Consider the following 27,522-nt stretch of genomic DNA (forward strand, 5'->3'; position numbering starts at 1 on the left):
GGGGCTGCATTTACTGAATTCGAATAGTAATACTCCGCAAAAATCCTACGTTTATAATAAATACTTACCATATTTCGGGTTTTTACAGTAACAGATATATTAAACTGTGCTTCAGTGCATCTAACGTTACTCGTAGTCTGGTTGGTAAAAATGAGCGAATCGACTTACGTACCTATTAACTATTATAGTAAGTAATCTGTGCTAGGACTTATGAAGGATAACAAATGCTGAATTTGCGGGAATTTTTAAAGGATTAGGAAAAATAAATACCCTTTCAGGGTAGAGGCCGATCATGAACTTTTAATTTCAACTTGTATTTTTATTGTGTTATTTTTTACCCAGGGCTGACCTATTGTTTTTCTTGTGATTAGATTTTTTTATTTGAGATTTTTTGTCGATTTTGTCGTTCCGGGCTCCCCTAGCGTAAGCTCCAAAAGCTCTTACTTACGTAGATCCGGCCGTGTGGGTCTGGTCACATCACAAACAAACAATAAGGCACGTGACGACGACGCGACGCTCGCATCAGCAGCAGTGATTCTGCGCATTGTGCTAACACTGCTAACTCGCTCAACTGCCGTAGCTTAAGTGACATATTGGCAAGTAGGTTTAGTATCTGTTTGAGATTGCTTGCTACGAGGAAAGGTATTTGAAAATTGTAATTATAAAGCTAACTTTGTTGTAGCACTTATGTGAATAAATAATAATACACTATAATGAATAGTTCAACATTTATTCGTTCATATTACACATGAAATTGAAAGTGTCCGCACCGTGACGCGGGTTCCCGCTAGGGACTGTGCAAAAATATATAACTGGTGCAGGCGCGGGCGATCCCCACGATACATCTTTACAACAAACGTTATGTATACATATAGCTATAGTAATAAGAATATCTATTTGTTATATTATCAACAAAATATTAGATCAGAAGTGAGGGTGCGTCCGCCCCGCTCTGCCTCCCGCCTCTACTACATCACACCATGATATGACATCGCGATCTATCATATACTTAAACACAGATATATCTCAATATGATACACTCTGACTTAACTAGGAGATAGCATCAGCGCGCGGCAACAGAAGCGACAGCCGCCTTGCACGACACGACTAATAGTGGGACGTCACGAGCGCAGTGACCTCGCACATATATAATATATTACTGCCTAACGAATACTGGAACGTTTTGCCTACTCGTGGAACATTTTGTACGCAAGACAGAGTAGAGCGCGTGAGCCGGGGTCGCTTATCTGTAGGCGGGCGCGGCGGGCGCCGCCTCCGCCAGGAAGGGGTTGCTAGGCCGCGGCGCCGGCGCCCCCCCCGGCACGCCCAGCGAGTCCGCGCCACTGTAGCTCTGCAACACATTATACGCGACTACTACACCAATCCACTTTACAACGAATCGTGGACCCGTGTTCCTCTGTTTTAGTAGTCGGTAGGTACTGGCAGAAAGTATAAAAATCTGAATCTATAAAAAAAAAAAAAAAGTTTTTTATTTCAATAAATCATTTACAAGTAAATTGTTGGGGCTTCCCAGAAAGTAATCAAAAGATACCTGTGTTGGGATAGCCTCGCTCTTCCAAAGTAAAACAGCAAGTTAGATTTATATACACTATCAAATGAGCTTAGCTTGAATCTTTTATATATTTAAACTTACTAACTAAACTTTACTTTTAAATAAAGGAAATAGAAATAACAATGACATAAAAATACAAAAGAGATCTGCGAGCAGAGATAAGCATTATCTGAGAGTTCGTGTGTGTGTGTGTTATGAGTGTGTGAGTATGTGTGTGTGTGTGTGTATGTGTGTGTTTGTGTGTGTGTGTGTGCGGACGCGCGTCTCTGTGCTATATTCTCATATGTACCTACCGATTGTATTCTATATACATAAGTGTAAAGATATTACTTTTTAAATTCAAACAATCCTAACCAATATGTCTTCCACATCCACATAATTAAGAGTAAAGAGCCACTCGATCACAGTTTTCCTACACTCATACAGTTGCATGGGGTAAATGTTAAGTGTACGATTTATTTTATTATACACATGAGGAGCTTGAGCTATATATTGCCGAGTAGCGAATACTGTGCGTGCAGTGTATGTAGGGGCTACAATATCGTGCCGTCTTTTTTTAAGTTTGGCTTTATCAAAAGGTAACGTTTTGTGATAACTTAGTGTCATATGTAAAACATAAAGTTTCCTAACGGAGAGCAGCTTAGAAATTGCATATAAGGATTCAGTAGAAAACCTGAAGGGCTTACAGTACATAACTTTAATCAGGGACCTTTGCGCTCGTTCTAGATCTATAAAATATGATTTAGCTGCTCCTCCCCATACGGAGATACAATATATTATTGCGGATTGAGCCAATGCAATATATATTTTATTTAATAGTTCGGTACTCATAATGTACCTCAGTGATTTGAAAACCCATATGAGCTTCCTCAACCTCCCTATAGTTAATTCTAGGTGTGGATACCAACTTAACCTTTGGTCTACAATGATTCCGAGGTATTTGACACAGCTAACTTTCCGAATAATAGGGCACTGACAGGCGTTGGACAATGGGGCTCCGCAGGAATGAATTTTAATTTCGAAGTCAGATGAGGGTTGTGAATTTAAGTATGAAGCAAAGCATATGTAATTAGTTTTTTGTGTATTAAGCGTAAGGAGATTATTACACAGCCATTGACAAATACAGGCTAGCCCCCTTTCAGCCTTTAACTTAACTTTATCCCAGGTCTTAGCAGTAAAAACAATGGCAGTGTCATCCGCATAAGACAGTAACCTCCCTCCGGCGCTGCTTAGATTAAGTAGGTTATTGATGTATATTAAAAAGAGCGTCGGACCAAGGACACTGCCCTGCGGGACACCGAAAATTAATACATATAAGTATGTAGAAAGTTTTGCTAAGAGGTATCCGGTTGCCCAGGTAACTGGATCGAGGGGAGATCAAACAGGCAGTCGCCCCATGTAAAATGTAACTGCATGCGCCCAACTATGCTGCAAGCCAAACTCAACAGGGTTAAGAAAAGGTAAGGAAGAAAAAATAGCGTCAATACAATTTTTGTCAGACTGGAAATCATCAGCAGAGAATTCAAGAGTGTCTGCAAATAGTGATTTGAGTGGTACGTCATAGTACCTGCGTGGCGCCGTAGGAGTCGTGGTGCGCCAGGTCGGCCAGGCGCGTGGAGGACAGCGCGCGCGGCAGCGGGTTGGAGGGCACGCCGTGCGGCGCCAGCACGCCCGCCTCCGCCACGGCGCGCGCCTCCTCGTCCGGCGCGCCCGGCGCCGCCTCAGCGCCGCCGCGGAAGTTGATGAAGGCGAAGGCGGCCAGCACCACGGTGCACAGCAGCCCGTAGCCCGCGAAGGTGCGCGTGGTGCCCCAGCGCGCCACGGCCGCGCCGCCCAGCACGGCGCCGCAGCCGCGGCCCAGGCCGTGGTGCAGGCCCTGCAGCACGCCCTGCGCCGACGAGCGCAGCCGCGGCGGCGCGCCGTGCGCGATGTACGAGCAGCACGCGGCCCACACGGCGGCGTGCGTCACGCCCTGCACGAACTCGAAGGGCAGCACCCACCAGGGGTCGCTCAGCCACGCGATGTACAGGAAGCGCAGCACGTTGCCGGCCAGCCCCAGGCACAGCACCTGCCACCGATGTGCTTGTGTACCGCACTTCTATCTTATGGTTTATATTCGTTTTAGCAAACTAAAATGTTCTCGAAACTGCACCCTTTCGCCTACGTGTATGCACATGATACGCTAAGGGTCAATTCCCACTGAAAGAGCAGCGGCCGGCAGCGGCCGTAAGAGCACGGAAAATGTAAGAGCGCGGCGCGGTGCGGCGCCGCGCGGCGCCGCGCGGCCCGCCGCGCTCGCGCTCAATCCCTTGCAATTACGGCCGCTGCCGGCCGCTGCCGGCCGCTGCTCTTTCAGTGGGAATTGACCCTAAATCTCCAAGCCGGACCGGACCAGGACCGGCCACATCTGGCTAAATTTATTTTCATTCTCTTATCTTCGGTTACAACTAGGTGTAGCCAGTTCATTATAGCGCCTAGGACTAGGTATGATAGGATACGACAGTGAAAAAAATATTGAGTTGTTTTTTTTTATACATTGTATATAATCATCATCATCATCCTCATGTTTTTATATATAATATATCTATCTATCTTTTTATATATTTTTATAATCATAATCGTCTTTTTTATACATTGTATCTCATTATTGGTGGCAGATATTTCCTCAATAAGCTGTCTTCTCCACCACCGGTTTCATATGATAGCGTTGCCATCCCATACTCTTCTACGGTCAAGAACTTGGGGGTAATTATGGACTGTCATTTATCCTGGGGTTCACACGTTGCAGAAGTAAGCAGAAGAGTTTTTTGCTCGTTTCAGTCACTCAAACGTCTCCAGAAGTTCCTGCCTTTTTCAACAAAAATTACTCTCGCTCAGTCGCTTCTTCTCCCTCTTTTAGATTATGCTGATGTCTGTTTCCTTGATGCGACTGAGGAACTTCTTAACAAACTCGAGCGTCTGCAGAATCTGTGCATCCGCTTCATTTTTGGCCTTCCGGAAATACGACCATGTGTCTGAATTCCGGAGCCAGCTGAAGTGGCTGCCAATTCGGCAGCGTCGAGATGCTCATATTCTGTCTTTTCTCTTCTCTCTTCTTCACAATCCCAACGCTCCAAATTATCTTAGGGAACGCTTTGAGTTCCTTGTTCCTAGAGGCAAACCCTGTTGCTCCTCTTCATCTCTTTTACTCCGTATCCCTCCTCATACTTCGAGCCGTTATGATGGATCCTTCACTGTTCGCGCTGTAAGGCTTTGGAACACTCTGCCTCACAGTATACGTGACAGCACATCGTTAGATGTCTTCAAGAGGCGAATTAAAGAACATTTCCTGTCAACATGACCTTATTTGTATGTATGTATTTATTTATTTATTATATTTTTGTTTTATTTATAGGTATATATTTTATGTTATGTAGTTTCATCTTTGTTTTGTTTAATGTTGTGCACTTTAAATTTTCTCTTCCCTATCGCATCTCTCTATCGCTCTAAGGTTTGCTGTTAGAGAACCCAGTTCTGGGTTAAGCTCGCCTTTGTACATGTCTTCTCTGTGTTGTGTGTGTCTTTTAAATGTTTTTGTGTACAATAAAGAATAATAATAATAATTATACTGAGGGGAGAGTATACTGTCCCCCATCTCCGGCTTGCCGGAGTGAAGCATGATGGGGGATAGGTCTCCCGCCTCTTGGCTTGCCTTCATCGGCCGGTCAGAGTGGAGTCGCTAGAGTAGGGTTAGCAGCCCGCTCGGAGGGTAGGTGCCTCGTGGTAAGTGGCGAGTGGGCCGGTGATGCTGGACCCACAGGGAGCACGTGATCTGCGTTCAAAGTCCGCCGAGGTATCCTCACCCTTCAGCCGCTCATGTACCTGTTGCCCCCTTGTTGCGATTTAGCGACTGATTCCCGGGGGCCCAGTAAGTGAGTTGGCGAGTCTCCACCTGCCATTTTTACGTTTATTTATTACATTGTTATCGGCAGGTGCCATAGTTCCCGTAGTTTCCCCTTTCCTAGTCCACTAGCATCCCATCACAATAGCCCAAGTAGTTTCCATCCATAGTTAGCAATAGTTTAGCACAGAACCGGAGATTGTCCTTGGGTACATTTCTATAGTGTATACAGGGATAATCGTCGGTTTTGTGTCACCATTTCATTAAAGTTGTCTCAAAAGGGCTTCAGCGTGTTGGCTTCGGCGGCCCCACGTTCGCCTCCCAAAAATCCGGGACTCTATAGTCCCGAGGTCTGGTAGAGACATACAAGATAATAATAAATAAATTATTCTATACAGGCTTTCAAACTTCTTAGTAGTCTATCGTTCATACCTACTGTTCAGTGTAAGGTACACATCCAGCCATTCTAAAATAACGAAAGTTAGCAGTCGCTGACTCTCGATCCATTTCTAAATAGGTTTTGTATTGCAAAAAATTTGGGTTTCGATTAAAGACGGCCTGCTACGTGACTTTAAAAAGTACCGTTAAATAATCTCTATCCAGATGTTACGGGAAATAACGAATTTTTTTTCTGGCACTTTTATTATTGTGTACAAAATGTTCGAGACTGATGTCCTTACACAATATTATTATCATATCTTTACCTTTACGTGTCCCATCTGTGTGATAAGCTTAAAGCTGAAGAAGTAGGCGAATATTTCCGAGATGTGGTTGATGACGGACGCCACTCCGAACAGCGTCGGGGATCCACCGATATCCTGGAACAGGTTCAGCAGTGAGACACGAGCTCCTCGGCAGGCTCACTCCTGAGGCCGCGGCACGTACCTGCAGGTGCCAGAACAGGAAGGTGAAGATGAGGCCGATGCCGAAGCCCATGAACCAGGCCACGAACAGGAACGAGGCCGCCTTCACGTTCTGGAACTGGCGCAGCACCGTCACCCACTCCGGCATCTCGCGCGTCGTCTGCGCGAACACCTGCGCACATCACACCGCGCTACAGATGCCGAATGCTGTATTCATTACCTAGCTGTACATATGGTATGAATGAACTAATAACTAATAAGTCAATATCTGCAGTTTATAGTCTGCGCATCGATCGATCCTAAGGTTAAGCAACACTTGGCACGGTCGGTCCGTCGATGGGTCACCATCTAGTTCTTCTGTGTTTCAGAAGGCACCAGAAGCTGTAGGTGCCGGCTGTCATTTGAAAATCTTTGGAAGTTATATATGTATAAATTACGTTATCATCTATACAGATTACGGACATTTAGAAGCCAGTAACAACCAGTCTCACCTAAAGGTATTGGGATGGCCGGTTAACAGGTTTGAGAAGGTCAGATAGGCAGTAGCTCCTTGTAAAACACCGGTACTTAACTACATCCGTTTAGACCAGTGGTTCTTAACCGGTGGTCCGCGGACCACTGGTGGCCCCTGGAGGCATTCCAAGTGGTCCGCGAAGCATTGCTTCGCGACGTTGCTAATTTAACTTTATTTTTAACGACTTATCTTTGCGAACAGGGGTTTTCGCATGGACGTATAAAAGATCCATCTTACTTGTCCATCTTACTTGCCTAACAGAAAAAAAAATATGTTTGGGCTACATTTTACGTAATTTTGGCTTTGAGTCTTAAAAAATAATGAAAATTTCGCGCTCGCTTCGCTCGCGCATTAAAAAACTGTGTGCCTTTGTTTTTGAATTTGTCAACAAACAAAAAGTAAAGTACGTTTGGGCCACATTTTACGTAATGTTTGGTTTGAATCCGAAAAAAAATTTGGAAACTGAATGCATAAGTATGACAGTAAGTACTTACGTTTTGTAAACGCAATGTTTAGTTTGTAAATTAAGAATTTAGTTAAAGCTATTTAAATACGTACGTGGGTTTTCGAAGCTTCTGATTTTTAAAAACAAGCATAGAAATCTGTTGGATGCCACTGCCGACATGCGTTTAGTTTTGAGTAGTACTGAACCAAGAATTCAGAAGTTAGTTAAGAGAATGCAGCAACAAAAATTTCATTAAAATCTGTAAATTTTAGTTTTTGCTAAATAATAAAGAAATGAGTGCTATATAATTATAAAGTGTGCTCGTATTTTTTATCAAAGAACCCTCAATTTAGGTAAAAGTTGGGCAGATGATGTTTTAATAGATGTAAAGCATAGGAATAGTATAGGAAGCCGAAAATCGATCTCAGTGGCGTGCACTTGGAGAGGCCTATGTCCAGTGGACTGCGATAGGCTGATGATGAATGATGATGATAGGAATAGTAGGTGTAGGTGCGCTTGTACCTTGGCCTGTTCGAGCACGGGCTGGCGCGGCGCGGGCGCGCTGGTGTCCAGCCCCGGCAGCTGCAGCTGCTCGGCCAGCTGCTGCTGCAGCTTCTCCTCGTGCGTGGGCTCGGCGGGCGCGGCCGGCGCCACCGGCTCCGCCGCCGTGAACTCGTACTTGAACCGGATCTGTGCCCCGACATTTACAACACAGTTATAGCTAGTCACACATTTAACTTCTATATACTATTTCAAAATAAATCTATAATAGTCTGGTAAGTTTATCGGCCTTTCTATCCTCCATCGATGGTTTTGAGAAATTGACCAAGAAAATGTTACCTACCACACTGGCCAATAGCGAGGTACCATGCCTGACACCTTACAAAATACTGATCCGACCGTCAATCCGTCCCCACAGAGACATTGGAATGTGCACTAGGCACAAAACCTAGAAGGTAGTTACAATAAAATTATATGAATTACCTAAAGAAATTTTGTACGTTTTGATATTATGAAGCAAACCTGAGTGGCAGTAATGAGGGCGGCTCCCATGAGCACGGAGAAGGTCGCGAAGCAGATGGTGTAGTTCTTCTCGAAGCGTTGCGGGCCGCCGCACGGGTGCGAGCTGAACGCCGTGCTGTGGTCCAGCGCGATGCCCACGAAGAACATGGCCAGCCCCCAGCCCAGCGAGCCGAACATGCGCTGGTGCCCGTACCTGCCGCCAATACACCGAAACATGTACATATGTAACGCCATCCCAGTGGACGGTGCCGGGCGCTGCGTCGATCACCTGTCGGCGTCCTCGCCCAGCAGCGTGATGACGGCGGAGTCGGCGAGCGTGATGGCCGGCGCGCTGAAGAACTCCCCGATGACCACGAGCAGCAGCAGCAGGAAGAACGTCTTCTGGATGTCGGGCGTGCGGTACACGATGAAGGAGTGCAGCGGCGTCACCCAGTCGCCGTTGGCCTTGGGGTCGTAGTTGAGCGCGTCGCTGACGGGCAGCGGCGAGCCCTCGCGGCCGGCGCCCGGCGGGCCCCGGAAGGCGCGCGTGGTGCTGCTGGGCCAGTCCTCGTCGTAGCGCGGCTCCGTCAGGTTGTACGCGCTCGCGTTCAGCGGATGCACGCAGGACACCGCGCCCGGCTGCACCCAGCTCAGCGGCAGCGTGAACACGATCCACGCGCCCAGCGACGCCAGCAGCAGCGTGCGCCCTTTCTGCCAGCGGTCGGCGAGGCCGCCCCAGAACGGTGCCGAGAGGAACTCCACGAAGGGGCGCGTGCCGATGAGCAGCCCGCACTGGCCTGCATTCATGCCCATCTGCTTGAAGTACACGCCCATCAGCGGGAACAGCGAGCCGAACGCTGAGTAGAAGAAGAAGTAGAACGTCTTGACAGTGAGCAGCTCGGGGTCCACGGCGCCCGCGCCGCACACCAGCTCCAGCACATCGCTGCGCCCGCGCACCTTGTGCGTCGCATCCTTCGGCGCTGGGTATCTGCGGACGTGTACATACGTAGGTATATACAGGGTGGACCATCCATAGGCGTCCAAAAGAAAAATTTAGAAGCTCTATGCTATGGGGTATCGGAATCACCCCCATGTATGTTCAGCGATTTTTAAACGGTTTTATTTAGCTCACCCTGTTTGTTTTATTCTTTCTTGGGTCAAATTTAGTAATTCAAATTTAAGTATCTTCCTGTTGTCAGATTGATCTGAAATTTGGTACACACCTTGAATTCCGATGACAATACAATATAGTAATATCAATAACATTGTAAATCCAAGATGGCCGCCGGTACAAAATGGCGGATTACATATTTTTTCCACAACCCCCTCAATATGGGTATCAAATGAAAGGGCTAGTCAAGTAGAATACTGTCAGCAACCCCAGCGGGGCCCAACAAGGCCAAGGCCTGCCTGGGCTGGGGGATTGTTCGAAAGAGTTACTGTGGTCTTGGTATGTAAAAGGCCTACGACGAAACACAACGGTTTTTTAGTCAGTAAGAGTTTGGCACTCCCTCACCGCTGCTGACCCATATATAGAATGAGGAATATTCGGTATTTTCATTAAATACCAAAAACTAGAAAATAAAAAATCGGTAAAAAAACTTTTAAGTTAAACGGTTTTATCTTGTGTGCACTGAAAACTAGAAAATAAAAAAAAAACTGTTACTTACCTTAAACCTACGTAGGTGGTCCCGGTCATATTAGACTAAAATAAAAACGTGGGGCCTATTACCTAACTATTGCTGTAATACTTTCTTCTAGAGGTATAATAGGTGTGGATTGCATCGACTTACTATAATCGTAACTGGAGATTTTGACAATCAATAATCAGCCGTAGCGGCTTCACCAGCGAACGCCGAGCTCACGATCTACCAAAGTATAAAGATATGCTTTCAGGTAGGATTTCAGAGGGCCCCACGTTTTTATTTTAGTCTAATATGACCGGGACCACCTACGTAGGTTTAAGGTAAGTAACAGTTTTTTTTTATTTTCTAGTTTTCAGTGCACACAAGATAAAACCGTTTAACTTAAAAGTTTTTTTACCGATTTTTTTGTACTTTAGGAGCTAGAATTATTTTTATTTATTTTCCGTAATTTTCATTTCAACATTGTTTTTTCTATTTTATCTTTCTTTCTTAACGTTTTTTTATGCAATTAATCATCATGATAGTAGCTAACACCTGAAAAAAAGCAGTTTGGCTAAACATTCTAGAACTTACATAAAATTTTATCTGAAGTTCAAAATTACTGTTGGAGTTCAGTAGCCAAAAATGTTAAGAGCTTAAAAAAAAATTAATAAGGAGTGCCAAAGGTTTCTAAGCATTTTCCAAATATCATTCATAAAAATCAGACCTTCATAGTGGTTTTTCTCCTGGAACTGGTCTTGAGGCCAATTAATGCATTTTTAACGATTAACTATCATGATGATTAATTACACAAAAAAAAACATCTGTAAACGTTAGGGAAGAAAGGTAAAATAGAAAAAACAATGTTAAATGAAAATTACGGAAAAAAATAATAATAATTCTAGCTCCTAAAGTACAAAAAATCGCTGAACATACATGGGGGTGATTCAGATACCCCATAGCCTAGAGCTTCTAAATTTTTCTTTTGGACGCCTATGGATGGGCCACCCTGTATAGTAGGCGCTATTGCCACACCGACTCATCAATATCAACATTTTTCAATTTTAGAGGTAGGCCTTGTCCATACTCTTCTACTTCTGACGGTGTTGAGTCGCCTACATCCCATCTCGACCTGCGTGTGCTTTGATGTCATCTTCCATCTCTGTGACTCATAGAATGACTTATTGTTTGTCCTTAAGAAACATTACTGTTTGCTTCAACGCGCTACTCTGAAGAACAGGGGCCCAATTCTCCTAATTTTACTCAAGCGACATACGATTCACGTTCGATTGAGATCCAATCCCGACTCAATTACGATTGAAGCGTATGTGGAATTTTTTTCTTTAAAATAAACGTTTCTATCCTTTTCTGTCATTCAATAATGAATCAATTTGTCTGCAAATAATTTACGATTGCAATATGATTGTAAAATAGCAGACCAATCGCAAACCAATCGAATGTCGTCGGAATACGATTGGTCTCATATTATATAGTAGCAGAATGGTCGATATGGTTAAAACTGCTATTGCGATAATATTGCAATTTAATTTCTATTCGATTTTAACATAATTAACTTAGGAGAATCGGGCCCCTGTTAGCCTGATTTGAAAAGTTATTGCAGTGCTAGCCCATTTATTAAACAGGTGTTAGCTGCTAGAAGTTACAAAGAGGGCAGCAGAGACGAGCGACCATAGACACCTTGCCATTCAGTCGTGCATGTATGCTTGGAGGATTCTTTTTTCGAACGTCATTGTGACAAGACATGTTATAGTTTGACGGGATGCGATTTTGCCGCGTTCTTGATTAATCTTAGTTGGTTTTCATGTTAAAACGAAGCACTTCTTGTTATTTCCACGTTAAACAAACCTGCTTCTGGTTTTTAAGATAGGGTTAAATACTATAGTTTCTTCGTGTTCGAGAAGTAGTTCCCGAGTAAGTAAAGTGAAGTTCACGAGTGTGAGGATGCGACATACTGATATGGAAACATTTGCACAGACAGGAGCCAGGCAGGCTCTAACATTTAAGAGACAATAAAGACGTTCTTAGGCGTTGCCGAAGTTGGCAACAGCAATATTTGTTACAATATTTGTTGCAGCAATTTGTTCAGTAATAACTTCAATTAGGTAGGTATCGGTAAGTAGGTATTAGTTCTTTTTAAGAATACAATTATTATTAATTGTCTTGTAGGATGATTTTTAGGGTTCCGTACCCAAAGGATAAAACGGGACCCTATTGTTTTCGCTCCTCTGTACGTCCGTCCGTCCGTCTGTCCCTCTGTCTGTCACTAGGCTGTATCTCATGAACCGTGATAGTTAGAGAGTTGAAATTGTTACAGATGATGACTAAAATAAAATAAATATTTAGGGGGGCTCCCATACAACAAACGTGTTTTTTTTAAATAATGGTACGGAACCCTTCGTGCGCGAGTCTGACTCGCACTTGGCCGTTTTTTTGTTTATTTACAGTAACTATGTACCTTAACCAAACTAACAATAAACTAAAAAAGATAAATACGATTACGCGTCAAGGTATTCCTGAATATTTAAAAACGACTTTTAGATAATCCGCACGTAAAGGGTAAAATGAGACCAAATTACTAAGAATCGAGCTGGCCGATTTATAACTTCCATCATCGATATAGTTCCTATATTCCCCGCGAGCGAATGTGTCGCGTCTGCTTCACGACTGTGTTCTTCTCATATAAAGCTGGATTTATAACTTCCATCATCGATATAGTTCCTATATTCCCCGCGAGCGAATGTGTCGCGTCTGCTTCACGACTGTGTTCTTCTCATATAAAGCTGGATTTATAACTTCCATCATCGATATAGTTCCTATATTCCCCGCGAGCGAATGTGTCGCGTCTGCTTCACGACTGTGTTCTTCTCATATAAAGCTGGATTTATAACTTCCATCATCGATATAGTTCCTATATTCCCCGCGAGCGAATGTGTCGCGTCTGCTTCACGACTGTGTTCTTCTCATATAAAGCTGGATTCGTGTACAATTTGACATACCTACCTATCGACATCTCGTTTTCATTCCACACTCTGAGTTTTATATCGATTGGTTGGCAGTTATCTACATCGACAATTACAGGCAGCTTCCCTGAGAGCAGCCAACAACCATCAGTGGGCGTGTGGAGATGTCATTAAGATAAATCGTATTTAAAGAAGGAGGGCGCGGCCTTTTGGAATGTAAGTTTTAAGATCTCGTCAGTTATTCGACTAACAATTACGTAGTTTGATTGGGTGGCTCCCGCGGTAAATATTTGGAACACAGGTTTTCCTAATCATATTCATTCCTATGAACTCTAAAGTATTACTAGCTGTAACTGATTGCAAGGTCTCCTGAGATTCCTACTACGTTCCTACGATTGGATAAATAGTTCAGAACATGAAGTGGTCTCCATTGCACGAGTTGGTCGCATTGGATGAGCTCGGACCGCGGACGCACACTGCCAGGACAGGGTGTCCCTGCTTTTATGTAGTTACGTCTACGTGTATATGGCATGAGTACCTACTTTATGGCCGATGGGTTGAAATTGAAGGACAATCCTAAAGCACAAAGATAAGGTCGGTGTAAAATGATTGGTATCCAGAAAGCGAGCAATGAAATGAGCAGTAGCGTGAGCTTGGCTCGGCACGGGCGCACCTGGAGGTGTCGACCTCGCCGTACTCGTCGGGGTGCACGAGCGGGCGCGCGGGCGGAGCGGGCGCGGCGGGCGCGGCGGGCGGCTCCATGGCGGGCGGCGGACTGAGCCGGGCGCCGCCGGCCGCCGCTCGATGCCGCCGCGCACGCGCTCCCGCCTGCGCGCCGCGCTGCGCCACTCGATATCCCGCTCCGACCCAGATATACGACTCATTCCGCCTCATAATCCTAACGTTCCTCTAGATCCCAAATGGATTTTACGTAGCTAATATTCATGAAGCATGAGTACTTCCCCACCTAATACATTATTATGTTATAGCACAGATTACTTAATAGTCTTACCTCTAGTTATAGCTAGATAGCTACCTGGTCTACCTGCTATAATTCCGCGCGAATTTACCATAATTCTTAGAGTATTTAGGTACTTCTCCAATGTAATAGGCACTACAAGCTTTATCTTTTTTTATCTGACTTCTAGAGCATGCCTGCCTGGCCTATTCCTTCCCAACTATGTTAGGGCCGGCTTCCATTACATGTAACCGGAACAGCTCAGTAGCAGTGTTTTCGGTGGACTGACTACCTGTCTCAGGTCAGCCTCAAGCCAGTAGGTACTCCCCGCAGGTAAGACTGGTCGTTACACTATAAGCTCAGGTGTGGCAGCTGTGAACTGAGGGTTTAACGACCGACCGATTAGTGTAACACAGTAGGGTTGTTTCCAATTTCAAACACTTACACCATGTAGACTCGCATCAACCATGTAATGTATCGTTACAAACTAACAGAATACATTATATTTACAAACTAATCCAAAGCAATTCGTAGTGGCTGCCGACAGCACCCACTCAACATATTCAACCAGTCGAACTAGCGAAGCACAAAGCCGGGCAGCCCCGTGCTGCGGCAGGCGTCAGCGGCGCGCCGGCGTGGCCGAGTCCCTGTTGGTGTGCCGCGCCAGGCGCAGGCTGGCCGCGTGCATGGACGAGCGGCGCCGGCGGGCGCCCGCCGCGCCCGAGCCCGAGCGCGCGCGCGGCTCCGGCGTCTCCTCAGGCTCGGCCTCGGCCTCCGCCTCCGCCTCGGCCTCCGCCGCCTCGGAGTGTGCCGAGGAGCTGGGCGTCCCGCTGAGCGGGCCCTGCAGCGGCTTCACGGACTGCTCGAAGCGGAACACGAAGCGTAGCTCCTCCCAGAAGTGCGTGTGGAAGCGGCGGCCGGAGGCGCGCGCGCGCCGCGCCGCTGCCCACGCCAGGTCGCAGCACGACAGCACGATGCCCAGCGCGCTGCCCACCACCAGCACCAGCCACAGCCCCAGGAAGTTGGACATGTTGAGCTCCTCGCTCTCGTGCTCCTCGTCCACCTACACACACAACAACATTAGCACTGGCTCCTGGGAAGGTGTGTGAGGGGGGGACTGTCGGGACTGACCTTGCAGGCGCCGCCACCGTGCTTCTCTTTCCACCACGTGTGCTGCATCTCGCGCAGTGTGCCCGCCTCCTGCAGGTTCAGCAGGCCCAGGTTCATGGCCTGGCGGAACGGCGAGTCTGCAACACAGCTAGGTCAGTACCACGGAGGAAGGAAGCATGCCCGGAGGCAGGTAGTCAGGCGCCTTCTAGGTCAAATACGTACGCGGCGGCTGTGAACAACTCCATGATTTACGAGTGAACTAACAAGGGCTTCAAGGTTTTTGAGACATCTGTATATAATTTTTGGTCTTCCAAAAAATGGGCGGGTTTCAAAGAATATACAGAGTGTCGTTCCTGATCACATTAAATAACCTACGTTGATATACTGGTTATTATAAGTCATCATCCTCCGAGCCTTGTTCCCTACTATGTCGGGGTCGGCTTCCAGTCTAACCGGATTGAGCTGAGTACCAGTGCTTTACAAGAAGCGACTGCCTATCTGACCTCCTCAACCGAGTTACCCGGGAAACCCAATACTCCTTGGTTAGACTGGTGTCAGACTTACTGGCTTCTGACTACCCGTAACGACTGTCAAGGATGTTCATTGTTCATACAGTTTAACGTGCCATCCGAAACACAGTCATTGGTGTCTAAGATACAGTTAGAAAGTACCTACATACAAACTTGGAAAAGTTGCATTGGTACTTGCCTGACCTGGAATCGAACCCGCGCCCTCATACTTGAGAGGTTGGTTCTTTACCCACTAGGCCACCACGACTTCTTATACTGGTTAATATAAGTACACGAATGAATTTTATTCAGTGCAAAAACTTTGTCAACTTATAGTTAAATAAGTACGGTCACAGTCGCAACGCGAAACCAGTTTGCTGACGGTTTCCGACACACGTTGTATGTATTATATAAAAACGCATGGTACGCACAGTTGTTTATTATTATTATTATGTACATTGTTCACCTACATACTAAACAACACACTTTCCCTACTAAACCGATTCGCAAGTTATTTTACCAATAGAAAGCTACGTTATTTGCCAGTTTCTTATGCCTTTGACGTTTATCTTTTGAACAATTTAAGGAGAATCTTACTCTTCTTCATCGCGATGCCGTAGCCTTTGCTGTCCAGTAGCGAGCCCACCTGCGGAGCATACGGGGCGGGTGAGAGTGCGTGAGTGGCTGAGTGAGCGGGTGATGGCGGTGCCGCTTACCTTCGTGACGCCGCAGTTCCGCTCGGTCAAGTAGTCGATAGAAGTGGACTCCATCAAGAACGCGTACTTGCCGCTCTCCACTCTGTAACCATGGCAACAGTTACAACACATATGTGTCGATAAGTGTTTGCACGGAACCAATAACTGATCATGAATATCGGAGCAAACGAGGAACCGTGTTTCCTGTGTGTGCCATAGTGTGGCACAAGGTCGCGTGTCGCGGCTGTTAAAGCCAGTACAATAAGCTTCATCTGAGGGTACACTACGCAAGTCGATTGCAACGTTTTTAGCTGCTCCTGAATGTCGGACGCTCAAACTCAATAATACATGCATGCTGTGGCAACCTATAATTAAGTCTACACTTAGCATAAGATTGAAAATTTCGTAATAACACTCATTGTAACTAGTGTAAGATTTGTTGGTTGTCCTAAATAAATAAATAAATACGTTAAGGTGCGTTACTTGGCAATGCCTTCGACGTTGGAGGCGGGCATCTTGCGCGTGCGCATGTGCTCGAACATCCGCTGGTACAGCTCGCTCTGCGAGTGCTGCAAGCATAACATACACCATCTGCAATGTCTCTTTTATGACATGATCGAAAAAGATAAAATCTTTCATTATATGAAATAGATAGTTGTCGTTTGGTCCCATTGTCATCAGGTCATTGTCTGATAATGGAAACCAATGGCAGAGAAATCAACGGCAACTCGAAATTGTAGGCGCTCTTGGTTTGAATAAAGTGCTTTGTACTTTAAATGACACAAAATTTTTAATGTTTGTTTTTTATAAATAAATTCTAACATTGACTGTCACTATAGTCTATAGGCAAGTAATACAGGCTGGTGTCGCTGTGGTATCACGCACCTTAAAGAATGTGTAGGTGGAGCCGCCGTGCTTAGCGCCGTAGTCGATGCCGAGCTGGTTGTCGGCCAGCTCCTGTACGTTGGTGATCACCTGGTCCGAGGACTTCTTGGCTAGCAGCGTGGCCAGGTTGGCGGTGTACGAGCTGGTGATGACGAGCGCGAACAGCCACCACACGCTGGCCACGGCGCGCGTGCTGTACGCCCTGCAACAGCGCGGCCGGTGAGCGCGAGCACAGTCTCACACAGGGTCGCGTGACCGCGGGTACTCACACGGGCGCGATCTCGGAGCCCTGCAGCAGCACGGCGCCCAGGTTGAACCACAGCGCGTTCGCTAGCGTGAACTGGTTCTCGAGCGCGGGAGGCTCCTCGATGCAGGGGTACGGGTTCTGCCACTCCTCGTGGCTAAGCCTGCCCACCACGTACAGTAGCAACGAAGTCCCCAAGTACGCGAAGCCCAGGCACAGCCACACCTGACGGTCCAGTCGTTGAGCTCTGATATACCCATTGCTTGCTATTATTTTGTACAGAATAATGCCGGCCAAATTGTTGCCGTGGTTGCCAAAAATAAAGTCGTGGTGGCCCAGTGGGTAAAGAACCAACCTCTATGGGTTCGATTCCACGTCAGGCAAGTAGCAATGCAAGTTTTCAAAGGTTATAATATGTTCTTTCTAAGTATATCTTGGATACAATGACCGTGTTTCGGAGAGTACGATAAACTGTAGGTCCCGGCTGTCATTGGACATCATTAGCAGTCGTTACGGGTAATCAGAAACCAGTGAGTCTGACAACCAGTCTTACCTAGAGGTATTTTGTTGTACAGGTAACTGGGTTGAGGAGGTCAAATAGCCATTCGCTCCTTGTAAAATTGATGACGATGAATGCCGGCCAAATTGGCTCCGATATGTTGCTAAGGAATTAATGAATTTTATAATGGTGTTACGCCGTTTGAGAAAGGCAGCAGGAAGGCGAATATCTTGGGCTCGGGCTGCTTCGGCGTGCGGAACAGTATGCTGATGCCGAGGTTCATGAAGGGCGTTGTGAAGTCGACCGCTTGCTCGCGCTCCGCCGTGATGGTCAGGTCCGTCACTGCGAAGTCGATGTTCTGCACACACAGAGGCTCAGTGAGGCGGTTGGCGGGGTGGCGGGGCGACGGGGAGGGGTGGGCGGACCTTGTCCTCCATGAGGCGGCCCAGCATGCCGGACCACTTGCCCGTCACGTTGTCCTTGCTGCCGTAGTCGCCGTCCTCCTGCTGCACGAACGTGTAGTTGAACTGCAGCAGCCTCGCCAGCTGGTCGATCAGCTCGATGCAGAACCCTGACACAAGTCACAACCATGCATATCTAAGTATTACATTTCGCCGGCTTCAAAACATACACGCGTATCATGCAAAACACCATAAGTATCTTTAAATAAGCCATTGGATAAAAAAAGAAAAAAAAAAAAAATTGTAATTAATTATTTTTGGGTTAACAGTTTTTTTAAGTCAGTTTCATTAAATGTGATAGCGATTGTTTATTTATTTACACCATAATCTACCATTAGGGACATTTCACGTGAAGCGGACAAGGAAAAAAAAGTGAGGTTCTGAAAATCGACCACATTCGGCCCATTTGTACTTCTAGTAGGTATGAATGTGTACGCAAAATATTTTTTTTGTATAGTGTATATTTACCAAGTTATAGGTTTCAAAAGAATTGTCGTTGATTGGTACTACAATTTTTCGAAAGTAATTTTTCGAATATAACAAATCTACTAAAAAATATTTTACATAGCGATACATATTAAAAATATACTGTTCTTTTCGACAGTAAAAAAAACTTCAAAAATTAAAAAAAAATTGATGGCCAAAACCGGAAGTAAACTTTTCAAACCAGAATTACAGTCACTTCGACCAATTAAAAAAAAAAAAAAATTTTTCAAAATATAGCTTAAACGATAATGAAAGTACACTAGAAAATTTAAAATGGGATCTCTATTAGTTTAGGCGGTACGTTGAATAATATACACCCGCGTCGCAAGGGGCGTCATATGTAGCACTTGCAAGGTTGAGCAGTTTGCGAGATATTGCAACTTTATTAATATTCTATATCGTTTTAGCGTATATTTAACCTCATTTAATGATATGAAATAAGTTTTATTAATATAATATAAAAATATAACTACATAAAGGTGGGTGCAGACTATGTAACATAACATGTTATACGACATTGCTATATAACATGTTTCGAAGAAACATGAAAGAAACAAGAAAAAACGTTTTTGGAGCAGTAGAAAAGTTTTATTATTTGCGAAACGTGACTAATAGCCCCAGTCACGTTTCGCAAATAATAAAACTTTTCTACTGCTCCAAAAACGTTTTTTCTTGTTTGTTTCTTTCTTGTGTCAAATACAAATTAATGATATATTAACAATTTTCCTTGTCCGCTTCACGTGAAATGTCCCATTAGGTACAGGTTATAACTTTGGTTATACTTATACATGCGGATTTCATTTTGTTTTGTCCGTTATAATGAGACAAGACCTGATCATGGCATGATGATGATATCCACGAATAGGACGGATGAGGATGGTCAGTGATTGCAGTCGGTTTACCTTCGTAGCGATCATTCCCAGTGAGGCGCTCGGTAGACTCTTGCATCATCACGTACGGGTCGCTCTGAAACAGACTCACTCATGGATCCCATTTGCTATTCAGCTATTCCCATCGCATCGCATCAGTAGAGAGTGCATTATTATTACGTTTTACGCCGCGCCGTTTAAAGTGATATCGAAGGGACTTCGTAGGTACTAAGCGGACGTTACTCATACAAAGCATTTCGTAGAAAAATAAAAAATCTCTTCATTTTGCCAGCATGCACTGCACTTCTACAAATGTATTTATTACCAGGCAAAAACATAAGAGAGATAAAATAGAAATAATATGCAATGAGTACACATGTTTGTACAGTTTTCTCTGAATAAAACACGTCGCGCGTCGTCGGATATCGCATGACTCTCCCGTTTATTGTTAAAGGTAGGATGCAGATTATATAGATGTTACAATAAGCGAAATGTCACTAAAGACGAAGTCATGTACCTACTTATCCGACTTTTTAATAAAGAATTTCATAAGAAAACCAAACTTCGTAGTGTATTACGTCACAGTAAACGGTTGGTCAATATAGGTAGGCGGAATCATAATAAATGGATTCACGTGTACATTATATTCGGATTCAACAAGATTTCTTTTCATTTTTTCTATGGAGTTCAACGGGAATAAATATTTTTTTGAATTGGTTCACCGCTAATAAATAAATCAAACTCTGCCATTGTATGAACAGTCAGTTTTATGCTGTTTTATGTATTTAAACCGGGTACTTTCTGAAAGGTCCTAGACGTCAAAGCGTGCCCAGTATTGACTATTACGTTTTAGTTGTGGTCGGGACTTTTATCACATGTAAGTACAGTTGAGTCGTTACGATGTCGACGCACCTTGGCAATGAGCACGGTGAAGGTGCGGTTGGTCATGGAGTCGGGCGGCGGGTCGGAGGCGGGCGGGTCGCGGCGCTGCCAGGACAGGCCGGCGCGCGGCGCCCACAGCCCCGCGCGCGCCAGCCGCCCGCCGCGCGCCAGCTCCACCACCTGCAGCTGCACCTCGCGCCGCGCGCCGTCCACCTCCCACGCCACGGCGCCGCCCACCAGCCGCCCGGCGCCGTCCTCGCTGCTCCACTCCTCCTGCGCACAGCGCCGTCAGCCGCGCCATTAACCCGAGCGCGGCCCCTCGCCTCTAGCTGTCTACTTGCCGATCGCAGGTAGTTGAGCAGCGTGTCCGCGTGGAACGCGCCCGAGCCCATCGCGCAGTCGGCGGGCGCGGCCGGTGGCAGCTGCAGCCGGCGCCACGCCTCCGCCACCAGCTCGGTGCCCAGGTGCGCCAGCAGCAAGGCGGTCGGCGGCGCGGCTGCTATGGCCGCCGCTTCTTCTGCTTCCGGGGAGTCCCCGTCGCCTTCGTCGTCGGCCGCGACTCCGAGTCGCTCCGCGTACATCTTGCGCCATTGCTCCATAACCTCCACCACTTCGGGCGCCTCGGGGTCGAACAGACGTAACCCTGCGGAGGTAGGGGCGTGAGGCGACGCGGGGTGAGGGGCGAGGGGCGCGGGGCGGCGCTGGTCTGCTCACCGGTGACGTTGGCGCCGCCGTGGCTGTAGTCGTGCAGCGGCTGCGTGTGCAGGTCCAGCGACAGCACGATGTAGGAGTGGCGCTCCGCCAGCAGCCCCACGCGCTGCGCCGCGTCCAGCACGCGCACGGCGCACGCCGCATCGCACCATACGATGAAGTTGGTCAGGCCAGACTTCTTCAAGACGAGCAGTAGGTTCCTGTGAAGCGCATGGACTTGGCATGAGAGGGGTGTAGCGGGGTGGCGCGCTCGGAGCGGGGTACACGCACCGCAGCAGCGCGTCGTCGGCGGCGGGCGGCAGGCGGCGCGCCAGCAGCGCGAGCGGGCGCGCGCGCGCGGTGAGCAGGGCGGCGGCGCGCGCGTCGCCACAGTGCAGCAGCACGGCGCGCGTCCAGCCCTTCGCCTCGCACAGCTCCGCGCACGCCTGCGCACACCACATTGTCTCCGAGTTACACTTTACTACTATACTCCTTAATACAAAAAAAATGTTACAGTCAAGATTGATGTGAACTAGGTACCTATTCATCAATCTGAGAGTTGAATATAACTATCAGCTGTCACACTTTGTTTTATTTTATTCAGGAACCAAACACTCACGTACAAATAACACATAAGTACATAAGAAAACAATAGATTCAAACAGACTTTAGAGTTCCATACAATTTTAAATAAGTAGTGTTATATAGTACTTATAAGTAATAATATAATAATAAGCCCCGCAGGGCATCTGAGGCGGATGACGGGGAGTAGCGACCCCGAAGCGTGACGGGGGATAGGTCTCCCCCCTCTTGGCTTGCCTTCATCGGCCGGTCAGAGGGGAGTCGCTAGAGCAGGGTTAGCAGCCCGCTCGGAGGGTAGGTGCCTCGTGGTAAGTGGCGAGTGGGCCGGTGTTGCTGGACCCACAGGGAGCGCGTGATCCGTTTAAAGTCCGCCGAGGTATCCTCACCCTTCAGCCGCTCATGTACCTGTTACCCTCATGTTGCTATTCAGTGACTGATTCCCGGGGGCCCAGTAAGTGAGGTGCCGAGTCTCCACCTGCCATTTTTACATGTATTTAATACATTGTCATGGGCAGGTGCCATAGTTCCCGTAGTTTCCCCATTCCTAGTCCATTAGCATCCCATCACAATAGCCCACCCAAGTAGTTTTCATCCATAGTTAGCAATAGTTTAGCACAGAACCGGAGATTGTCCTTGGGTACATTTCCATAGTGTATACAGGGATAATCGTCGGTTTTGTGTCACCATTTCATTAAAGTTGTCTCAAAAGGGCTTCAGCGTGTTGGCTTCGGCGGCCCCACGTTCGCCTCCCAAAAATCCGGGACTCTGTAGTCCCGAGGTCAAGAAGAGACATACATATATAATATTTTTTTAAATTAATTAGATTTAATATAAGGTCATTTGTAAAACTATTGAATAAAGTATATTTTTTTAAATAATAATATTTTTATTTAAGTACCTACCCACTATTTATTCTAAACATGCAGTCAAATATAAATTAAATTATTTTACGGGGTATTTAAGAGTTGATTGCGAAACATTTTATTAATTTTATCAATACCTTAATAAGTAATACAGATATTTTTGTTAGAAGATCATTTTAGAGGTAGATAAGTTTAATTTTTTTTTGTATCGAGAAAACTTTTCGAAAACATGTTTTGAAATTAACAGGGTTCTTAGAAATATGTTCAAGATAAATATAAGAACTTACCTAAATTTTTTTCGCCGTCGAAAACTGTATACATTTGGCCAAAAAACAAAGAAGGAGTCAAAAAGCACCTGCGCCAGCACTTGCGGATGCGGGTAGAGCTCGAGCGCCTCCCAGGCGGCGTCGGCGGGCGCCGCGTCCACCAGCAACAGCGGCAGCGCCGCGCGCGCCGCGCCCGCCGCCGCCAGCCGCAGCGCGCGCGCGCCGCCGCCCGCCAGCGCCGCGCCCGCGCCCGCGCCCGCCTGCGCGCACGCCGCGCCCGGCGGCGCCAGCGCCTCGCCCGGCTCCAGCGCCGCCACGCGCACGCCGCCTCCCCCCACCCGCGCCGCCTCGCTCGCCGCCGCCAGCTGCAGCGCGCGCGCCGGCTGCTCCACCACGCCTGCGCACACCACGCGTCTTCACAAACCACACACCTATTGTTGTTTTGACAACAACAACACGTAGGTTGCCTGTTTGGTTTTGGTATTTCGTTGGTGGAGGTGGAGAGTCATGTGTTGAGGTGCGGGCATGCACCGGCAACAGACAACAACTGACCGATGATCAGGTCCTGTGCGGCGGCAGTCGCCAGCAGCAGCAGCAGCGCCCGGCCCGGCAGCATGGTGTCGCACGGAGCACGTGAGCGCGCCCGGGGACGCGCGTGCTCGCACTGGCGCGCCGCGACGCTGACCCGGTTCACGGGTTATTTTTGTAAGCACGCATCATAGTTTACGCGTCGCGACGCTAGCTGACTAGCCTGACGGTTTCATGAAATAAATAACTCTACATACATAATATTACCTAGTCTGCATAAAATGCTCGTATTCAAGCTTTTGTATAAAATGCACAAGTTCACAGAAATCTAAAAGTAGTTGTACCGTGAGATAGCTATCGCGTAAGTGAGATGATCAACTGCGTACATTGAACTTTCTAAGTAAGGGCTCGTGTTTACTAGGTGCTTCAATATCATTGAACTTTCGGGCACCCCGAGTACGGGTCATTCGAGCTGGAGGTCTGGGGCCTCGTGTGCGAGCGCGTCGGGCAGCGCGTGCTGGTGCTGCAGCAGCACGATCAGCACGTCGGTGGCGTCGGCGTGCGTGGTGCGCACCACCCGCGCGCACGCGCCCGCCGCCGCGCACGTCCGCCCCGCCCCGCGCGCCGCCGCCGTCTGGCAGGCCGCGTCGCGCCGCGCCTCCCTGCGCTCCGACCCCCGCGCCGCGCGGTACTTGCCCACGTGGCAGCGGATGGAGGTGGCGGTGAGGAAGTGCGCGCGCGTGTTGCGCGCCGGCCGGCACGCGCACACCCAGGCGCGCGGGCCCAGCGCCAGCGCCACGCACGCGCCCGCCGACAGCGACACGCACGCGCACAGCGTGGCCGTGCGCGCCGCGCTCGCCGCGTACAGCGGCACGAACGCCACCCACATGACGCACGTCGCGTACGCTGCCGCGCCCACGAACCGAGTCTCGTTCAAGTTGTGCGGCAGGTGGCGCGTGTGCACAGCCAGCACCACGCACGTGGCCAGCAGCACCAGCGCCGGCACCAACGGCGACAGTTGCGCCACAGCGTGCTCACCGCCGCACGCGAGCACGGAGCGCGCGCGCCCCGGGTGCAGCAGGCGCGGTGAGGCCGGCCAGTGCACCGCGCTCCACACCGCGGTGCATGCACCCGGCGCGCTTAGTGCTATCCAGGCGCACACCTGTGCGCGCGACGACAGCAGTCGCGGCCGAGATGCTGGCCGCCGCTCGCAGGCCGCCACCAGCCGGGCCACTCGCACTGTCCTCGCCAGCACAGCCGCGTACACGCCTGCGAGAGCAGGAGCCGCCAGACGCACCAGTGCGCACGGCAGCGGAGCTGGGCGCATGACCGCAGCGAGCGCCGCGCCGTGGCACACCGCCGCCGCGCACAGCAGCAACGCGCACAGCTCGCGGGACGCCGACTTGACGACCGGCGTCGCTCGGTAGCGCCAGAACGTCACCGCACACGTGGCGACCGCGGCCAGCCCGGAGACGCCTGCCACAGCGGCTACGGTGCGCGGCCCGCGGCCCCCGCCGCCCCACTCCACCTCCGACGGCAAACATCCTGCACTAACACATACATGTCTGGACACAGAAATCTTAAGTTAGCGTCCCGAGTCCCGAGGAATTTACTCCCTGTATTATATGCTGTCCGTGCACTTTGAACAAAAGCGTCGATACTTGAGTATTGTTATGCTATCCTGGTTTTCGACTAATCAATGCTATTCTGAAAGCTCTGTAGGTACAAGACTCTTACTGGTGCGATCTTGGTCGGGCCGGTGCCCCGTCGGACACAGCCGGCAGCCGGGCGTCGGTGGCGGCACGGTGACGGCGAGCGGCGCGCACGATTCGCACGTCCAGCAGCAGCGCGCGCGCCCCTCCCCCGCGCGCGCCCACTGCCCCGCGCCGCACGGCGCCGAGCACGCCGCCGGCACGCCGCGCGCGCGCCGGTACGCCGCGTCCGCGCCCCCGCGCAGCTGCAGCTCCCCGTGGCGCCAGCGCCCCACGCGCACGTAGCGCCAGCCGGCGCCCGCGCGCTCGAAGCTCATCACGTCGTACTCGCTCAGCCTGCGGAACACGAGCGGGGTGAGCGGGGGCGGTGGCGCGCGGGGTTAGGGGTGGGGGGCGGCTACTGACTCGGGCGGCGGGTCGCCGTTGTCGTCGAAGGCGACGCGGCCGCCGTCGGGCGCGCGGAACCGCACGCGCGCCAAGTGCTGCCGGTAGCGCGACACGTTGAAGGGCAGCATGGCGGCGCACAGGCCGCGTGCGGGCCGCTCGCCGCACGCCGCTCGCCGCATGCTGTGCAGCGCGTGCGCCAGCGAGTACACGCCGCGCACCACCAGCGCCAGCTTCGGCTCCTGCGTGTAGTTGGTCGCCAGGGACTCCATACCTAGTGCGTCAGAGTTTTCTCAAAAAACCGTGACTGTGGTGACTGTGTAGCGTGTAGCCATGACGACTTTGACGAGACGACTCTGATAAAATTGGGAACAGGGAGGAAGAAGGAAGGAACCACTATATCCATCCACTTTCATGACATTCTTTTCTCACAACATGATCCACATTCCTCCGCATCTCGTGCCGTGATAGCCGGTGTCCAAATAGCTTTTCGGGTAACTTATTCTAATATTCTCATTCCTTACTGTATCTATTTGCGTAACACCTCACATTCTTTTTAATAATGCCTTGGAAGATGGGAAGGTCTTTGGTGTGGGACGCAACTTGCGTCGCCACCCTTGCACCTTCCCACCTTCCCAGTACCGCGAGCTGTGTCGGTGCAGCTGCTGCAGCCGCGGAAAACCTCAAACGGCACAAATATGTAAACCTCACCGGCAATTGCATTTTTGAGCCGTTTGGGGTTGAAACCTTGGGACCATGGGGCCCAAGTGCCCAGACTCTTTCGAGAAATCAGTAAGTGATTAGTGGAGTCCACTCGTGACCAAAAGGCTGGCCTATACTTCGGCCAAATTATTAAGGATTAAGGAGAAGAGGCATTGCCATCCAGCGTGGCAATGCAGCCAGTCTTTTGGGCACGATCCCCGCTGACAGCGATGCGGATGAATTGTTTGATACTAAGTTTTAATATTTCCCCTTTATTATTTTAATAGTAATTAAGTTCCAATAAAAGTTATTCTTCTTAACATTGTTATCTCTGCCGCATGCAGTTGGCTTTCATTCGTCGCTAAAGAATGGATTTTCATCGTGAGCTTTGCCATAATAAGCTATGTCTCCGCACCTTCATACTCGGATAATTAATAGAGTCATACATATGGCATGTACTCTGCTCTCATGCATACACATAAACCTACTCGACAAAATAAATTATAGAATTGACAAGGCAAGGCTGAACCTGTGCAGCGTGGAGTTCCCGCCGGCGCAGCCGCAGAAAGCGAGCAATGGAACTTCTGCTCCCAAAACTCCTGAGAATATTTTAATATAATTAAATAATATTTTAATAAATTAATATAATAATTAGTGGAGTCGCTAGAGCACGGTTAGTAGCCCTGCTCAGAGGGTAGGTGCCTCGTGGTAAGTGGCGAGTGGGCCGGTGATGCTGGACCCACAGGAAGCGCGTGATCTGCGTTTAAAGTCCGCCGAGGTATCCTCACCCTTCAGCCGCTCATGTACCTGTTACCCTCATGTTGCTATTCAGTGACTGATTCCCAGGGGCCCAGTAAGTGAGCTGGCGAGTCTCCACCTGCCAGTTTTACGTGTGCAAAAATTGTTATCGGCAGGTGCCACAGTTCCCAAAGTTATCCCCATCCCCAGCCCGTTAGCATCCCATCCCAATAGCCCTAGTAGTTTTATTCCATACTAGCTGACCCGGCGAACTTCGTACCGCCTAATTATTGGCATATTTAGTAAGTCACAAACACACGACACAATACTTTTTAATTTTTTTTTCTTTATTTGCTCACCGTTTAGACCTACCCTGCACTACGACAAACATTTTAAAACCAAAATCAGCTCAATCGGCCCAGCCGTTCTCGAGTTTTAATCAGACTAACGAACAACAATTCATTTTTATTTATATAGAAGACTAGCTGATCCCGCGAACTTCGTATCGTTTAACCCTTCCCTAGACCTCTACAAACATTTTAAAACCAAAATAAGCTACATCGGTCCAGCCATTCT

General features: G+C 48.4%; 3 protein-coding genes across 4 annotated transcripts; all 3 read right to left on the reverse strand.

Annotated features, from left to right (window-relative positions):
* Positions 1-714: 714 nt before the first annotated feature.
* On the reverse strand, positions 715-14,190 carry LOC124633632 (major facilitator superfamily domain-containing protein 6-A). The gene is made up of 8 exons (XM_047168916.1): positions 13,557-14,190; positions 8,567-9,265; positions 8,299-8,491; positions 7,798-7,965; positions 6,339-6,488; positions 6,158-6,271; positions 3,141-3,641; positions 715-1,351 (listed from the first exon to the last, which is right to left on the reverse strand). Exons 1-8 carry the CDS (start codon positions 13,775-13,777, stop codon positions 1,244-1,246), a joined length of 2,154 nt encoding a protein of 717 aa, XP_047024872.1. The 5' UTR covers positions 13,778-14,190; the 3' UTR covers positions 715-1,243.
* A 102-nt stretch (positions 14,191-14,292) lies between these two features.
* LOC124633631 (glutamate receptor ionotropic, kainate 2-like) lies at positions 14,293-23,989 on the reverse strand. 2 transcript variants are annotated; one of them, XM_047168915.1, is made up of 17 exons: positions 23,755-23,989; positions 23,435-23,633; positions 22,972-23,279; positions 21,463-21,617; positions 21,196-21,392; positions 20,823-21,124; positions 20,512-20,754; positions 19,633-19,696; positions 18,209-18,354; positions 17,980-18,141; positions 17,310-17,509; positions 17,041-17,242; positions 16,639-16,724; positions 16,177-16,258; positions 16,058-16,106; positions 14,973-15,088; positions 14,293-14,904 (listed from the first exon to the last, which is right to left on the reverse strand). In XM_047168915.1, exons 2-17 carry the CDS (start codon positions 23,496-23,498, stop codon positions 14,461-14,463), a joined length of 2,820 nt encoding a protein of 939 aa, XP_047024871.1. In that variant the 5' UTR covers positions 23,499-23,633; positions 23,755-23,989; the 3' UTR covers positions 14,293-14,460. The 2 variants fall into 2 exon arrangements, with proteins under 2 accessions (XP_047024871.1, XP_047024870.1); XM_047168914.1 differs by having other exon boundaries at positions 23,435-23,989.
* LOC124634164 (metabotropic glutamate receptor 5-like) lies at positions 23,678-25,439 on the reverse strand. Its single transcript, XM_047169587.1, has 3 exons — positions 25,148-25,439; positions 24,050-24,955; positions 23,678-23,682 (listed from the first exon to the last, which is right to left on the reverse strand). Exons 1-3 carry the CDS (start codon positions 25,437-25,439, stop codon positions 23,678-23,680), a joined length of 1,203 nt encoding a protein of 400 aa, XP_047025543.1.
* Between the last annotated feature and the right edge of the window lie 2,083 nt (positions 25,440-27,522).

The sequence above is a fragment of the Helicoverpa zea genome, chromosome 10 (genome assembly GCF_022581195.2).
Source record: "Helicoverpa zea isolate HzStark_Cry1AcR chromosome 10, ilHelZeax1.1, whole genome shotgun sequence".
Classification (NCBI taxonomy): domain Eukaryota; kingdom Metazoa; phylum Arthropoda; class Insecta; order Lepidoptera; family Noctuidae; genus Helicoverpa; species Helicoverpa zea.

Coding starts and splice junctions, on each gene's coding strand:
- LOC124633632 (XM_047168916.1), bottom strand. CDS start 13,777: ATGAGGCGGAATGAGTCGTATATCTGGGTCGGAGCGGGATATCGAGTG. Junction 9,266..13,556: donor GGCGAGGTCGACACCTCCAG/GTGCGCCCGTGC, acceptor ACACGTCCGCAG/ATACCCAGCGCCGAAGGATG. Junction 6,272..6,338: donor TCCTGTTCTGGCACCTGCAG/GTACGTGCCGCG, acceptor AACCTGTTCCAG/GATATCGGTGGATCCCCGAC.
- LOC124633631 (XM_047168915.1), bottom strand. CDS start 23,498: ATGCTGCCGGGCCGGGCGCTGCTGCTGCTGCTGGCGACTGCCGCCGCA. Junction 21,618..22,971: donor ATCCGCAAGTGCTGGCGCAG/GTGCTTTTTGAC, acceptor TGGTGTGCGCAG/GCGTGCGCGGAGCTGTGCGA. Junction 20,755..20,822: donor TGCTCAACTACCTGCGATCG/GCAAGTAGACAG, acceptor CGCTGTGCGCAG/GAGGAGTGGAGCAGCGAGGA.
- LOC124634164 (XM_047169587.1), bottom strand. CDS start 25,439: ATGAGCTTCGAGCGCGCGGGCGCCGGCTGGCGCTACGTGCGCGTGGGG. Junction 24,956..25,147: donor GCCCGACCAAGATCGCACCA/GTAAGAGTCTTG, acceptor GTGTTAGTGCAG/GATGTTTGCCGTCGGAGGTG.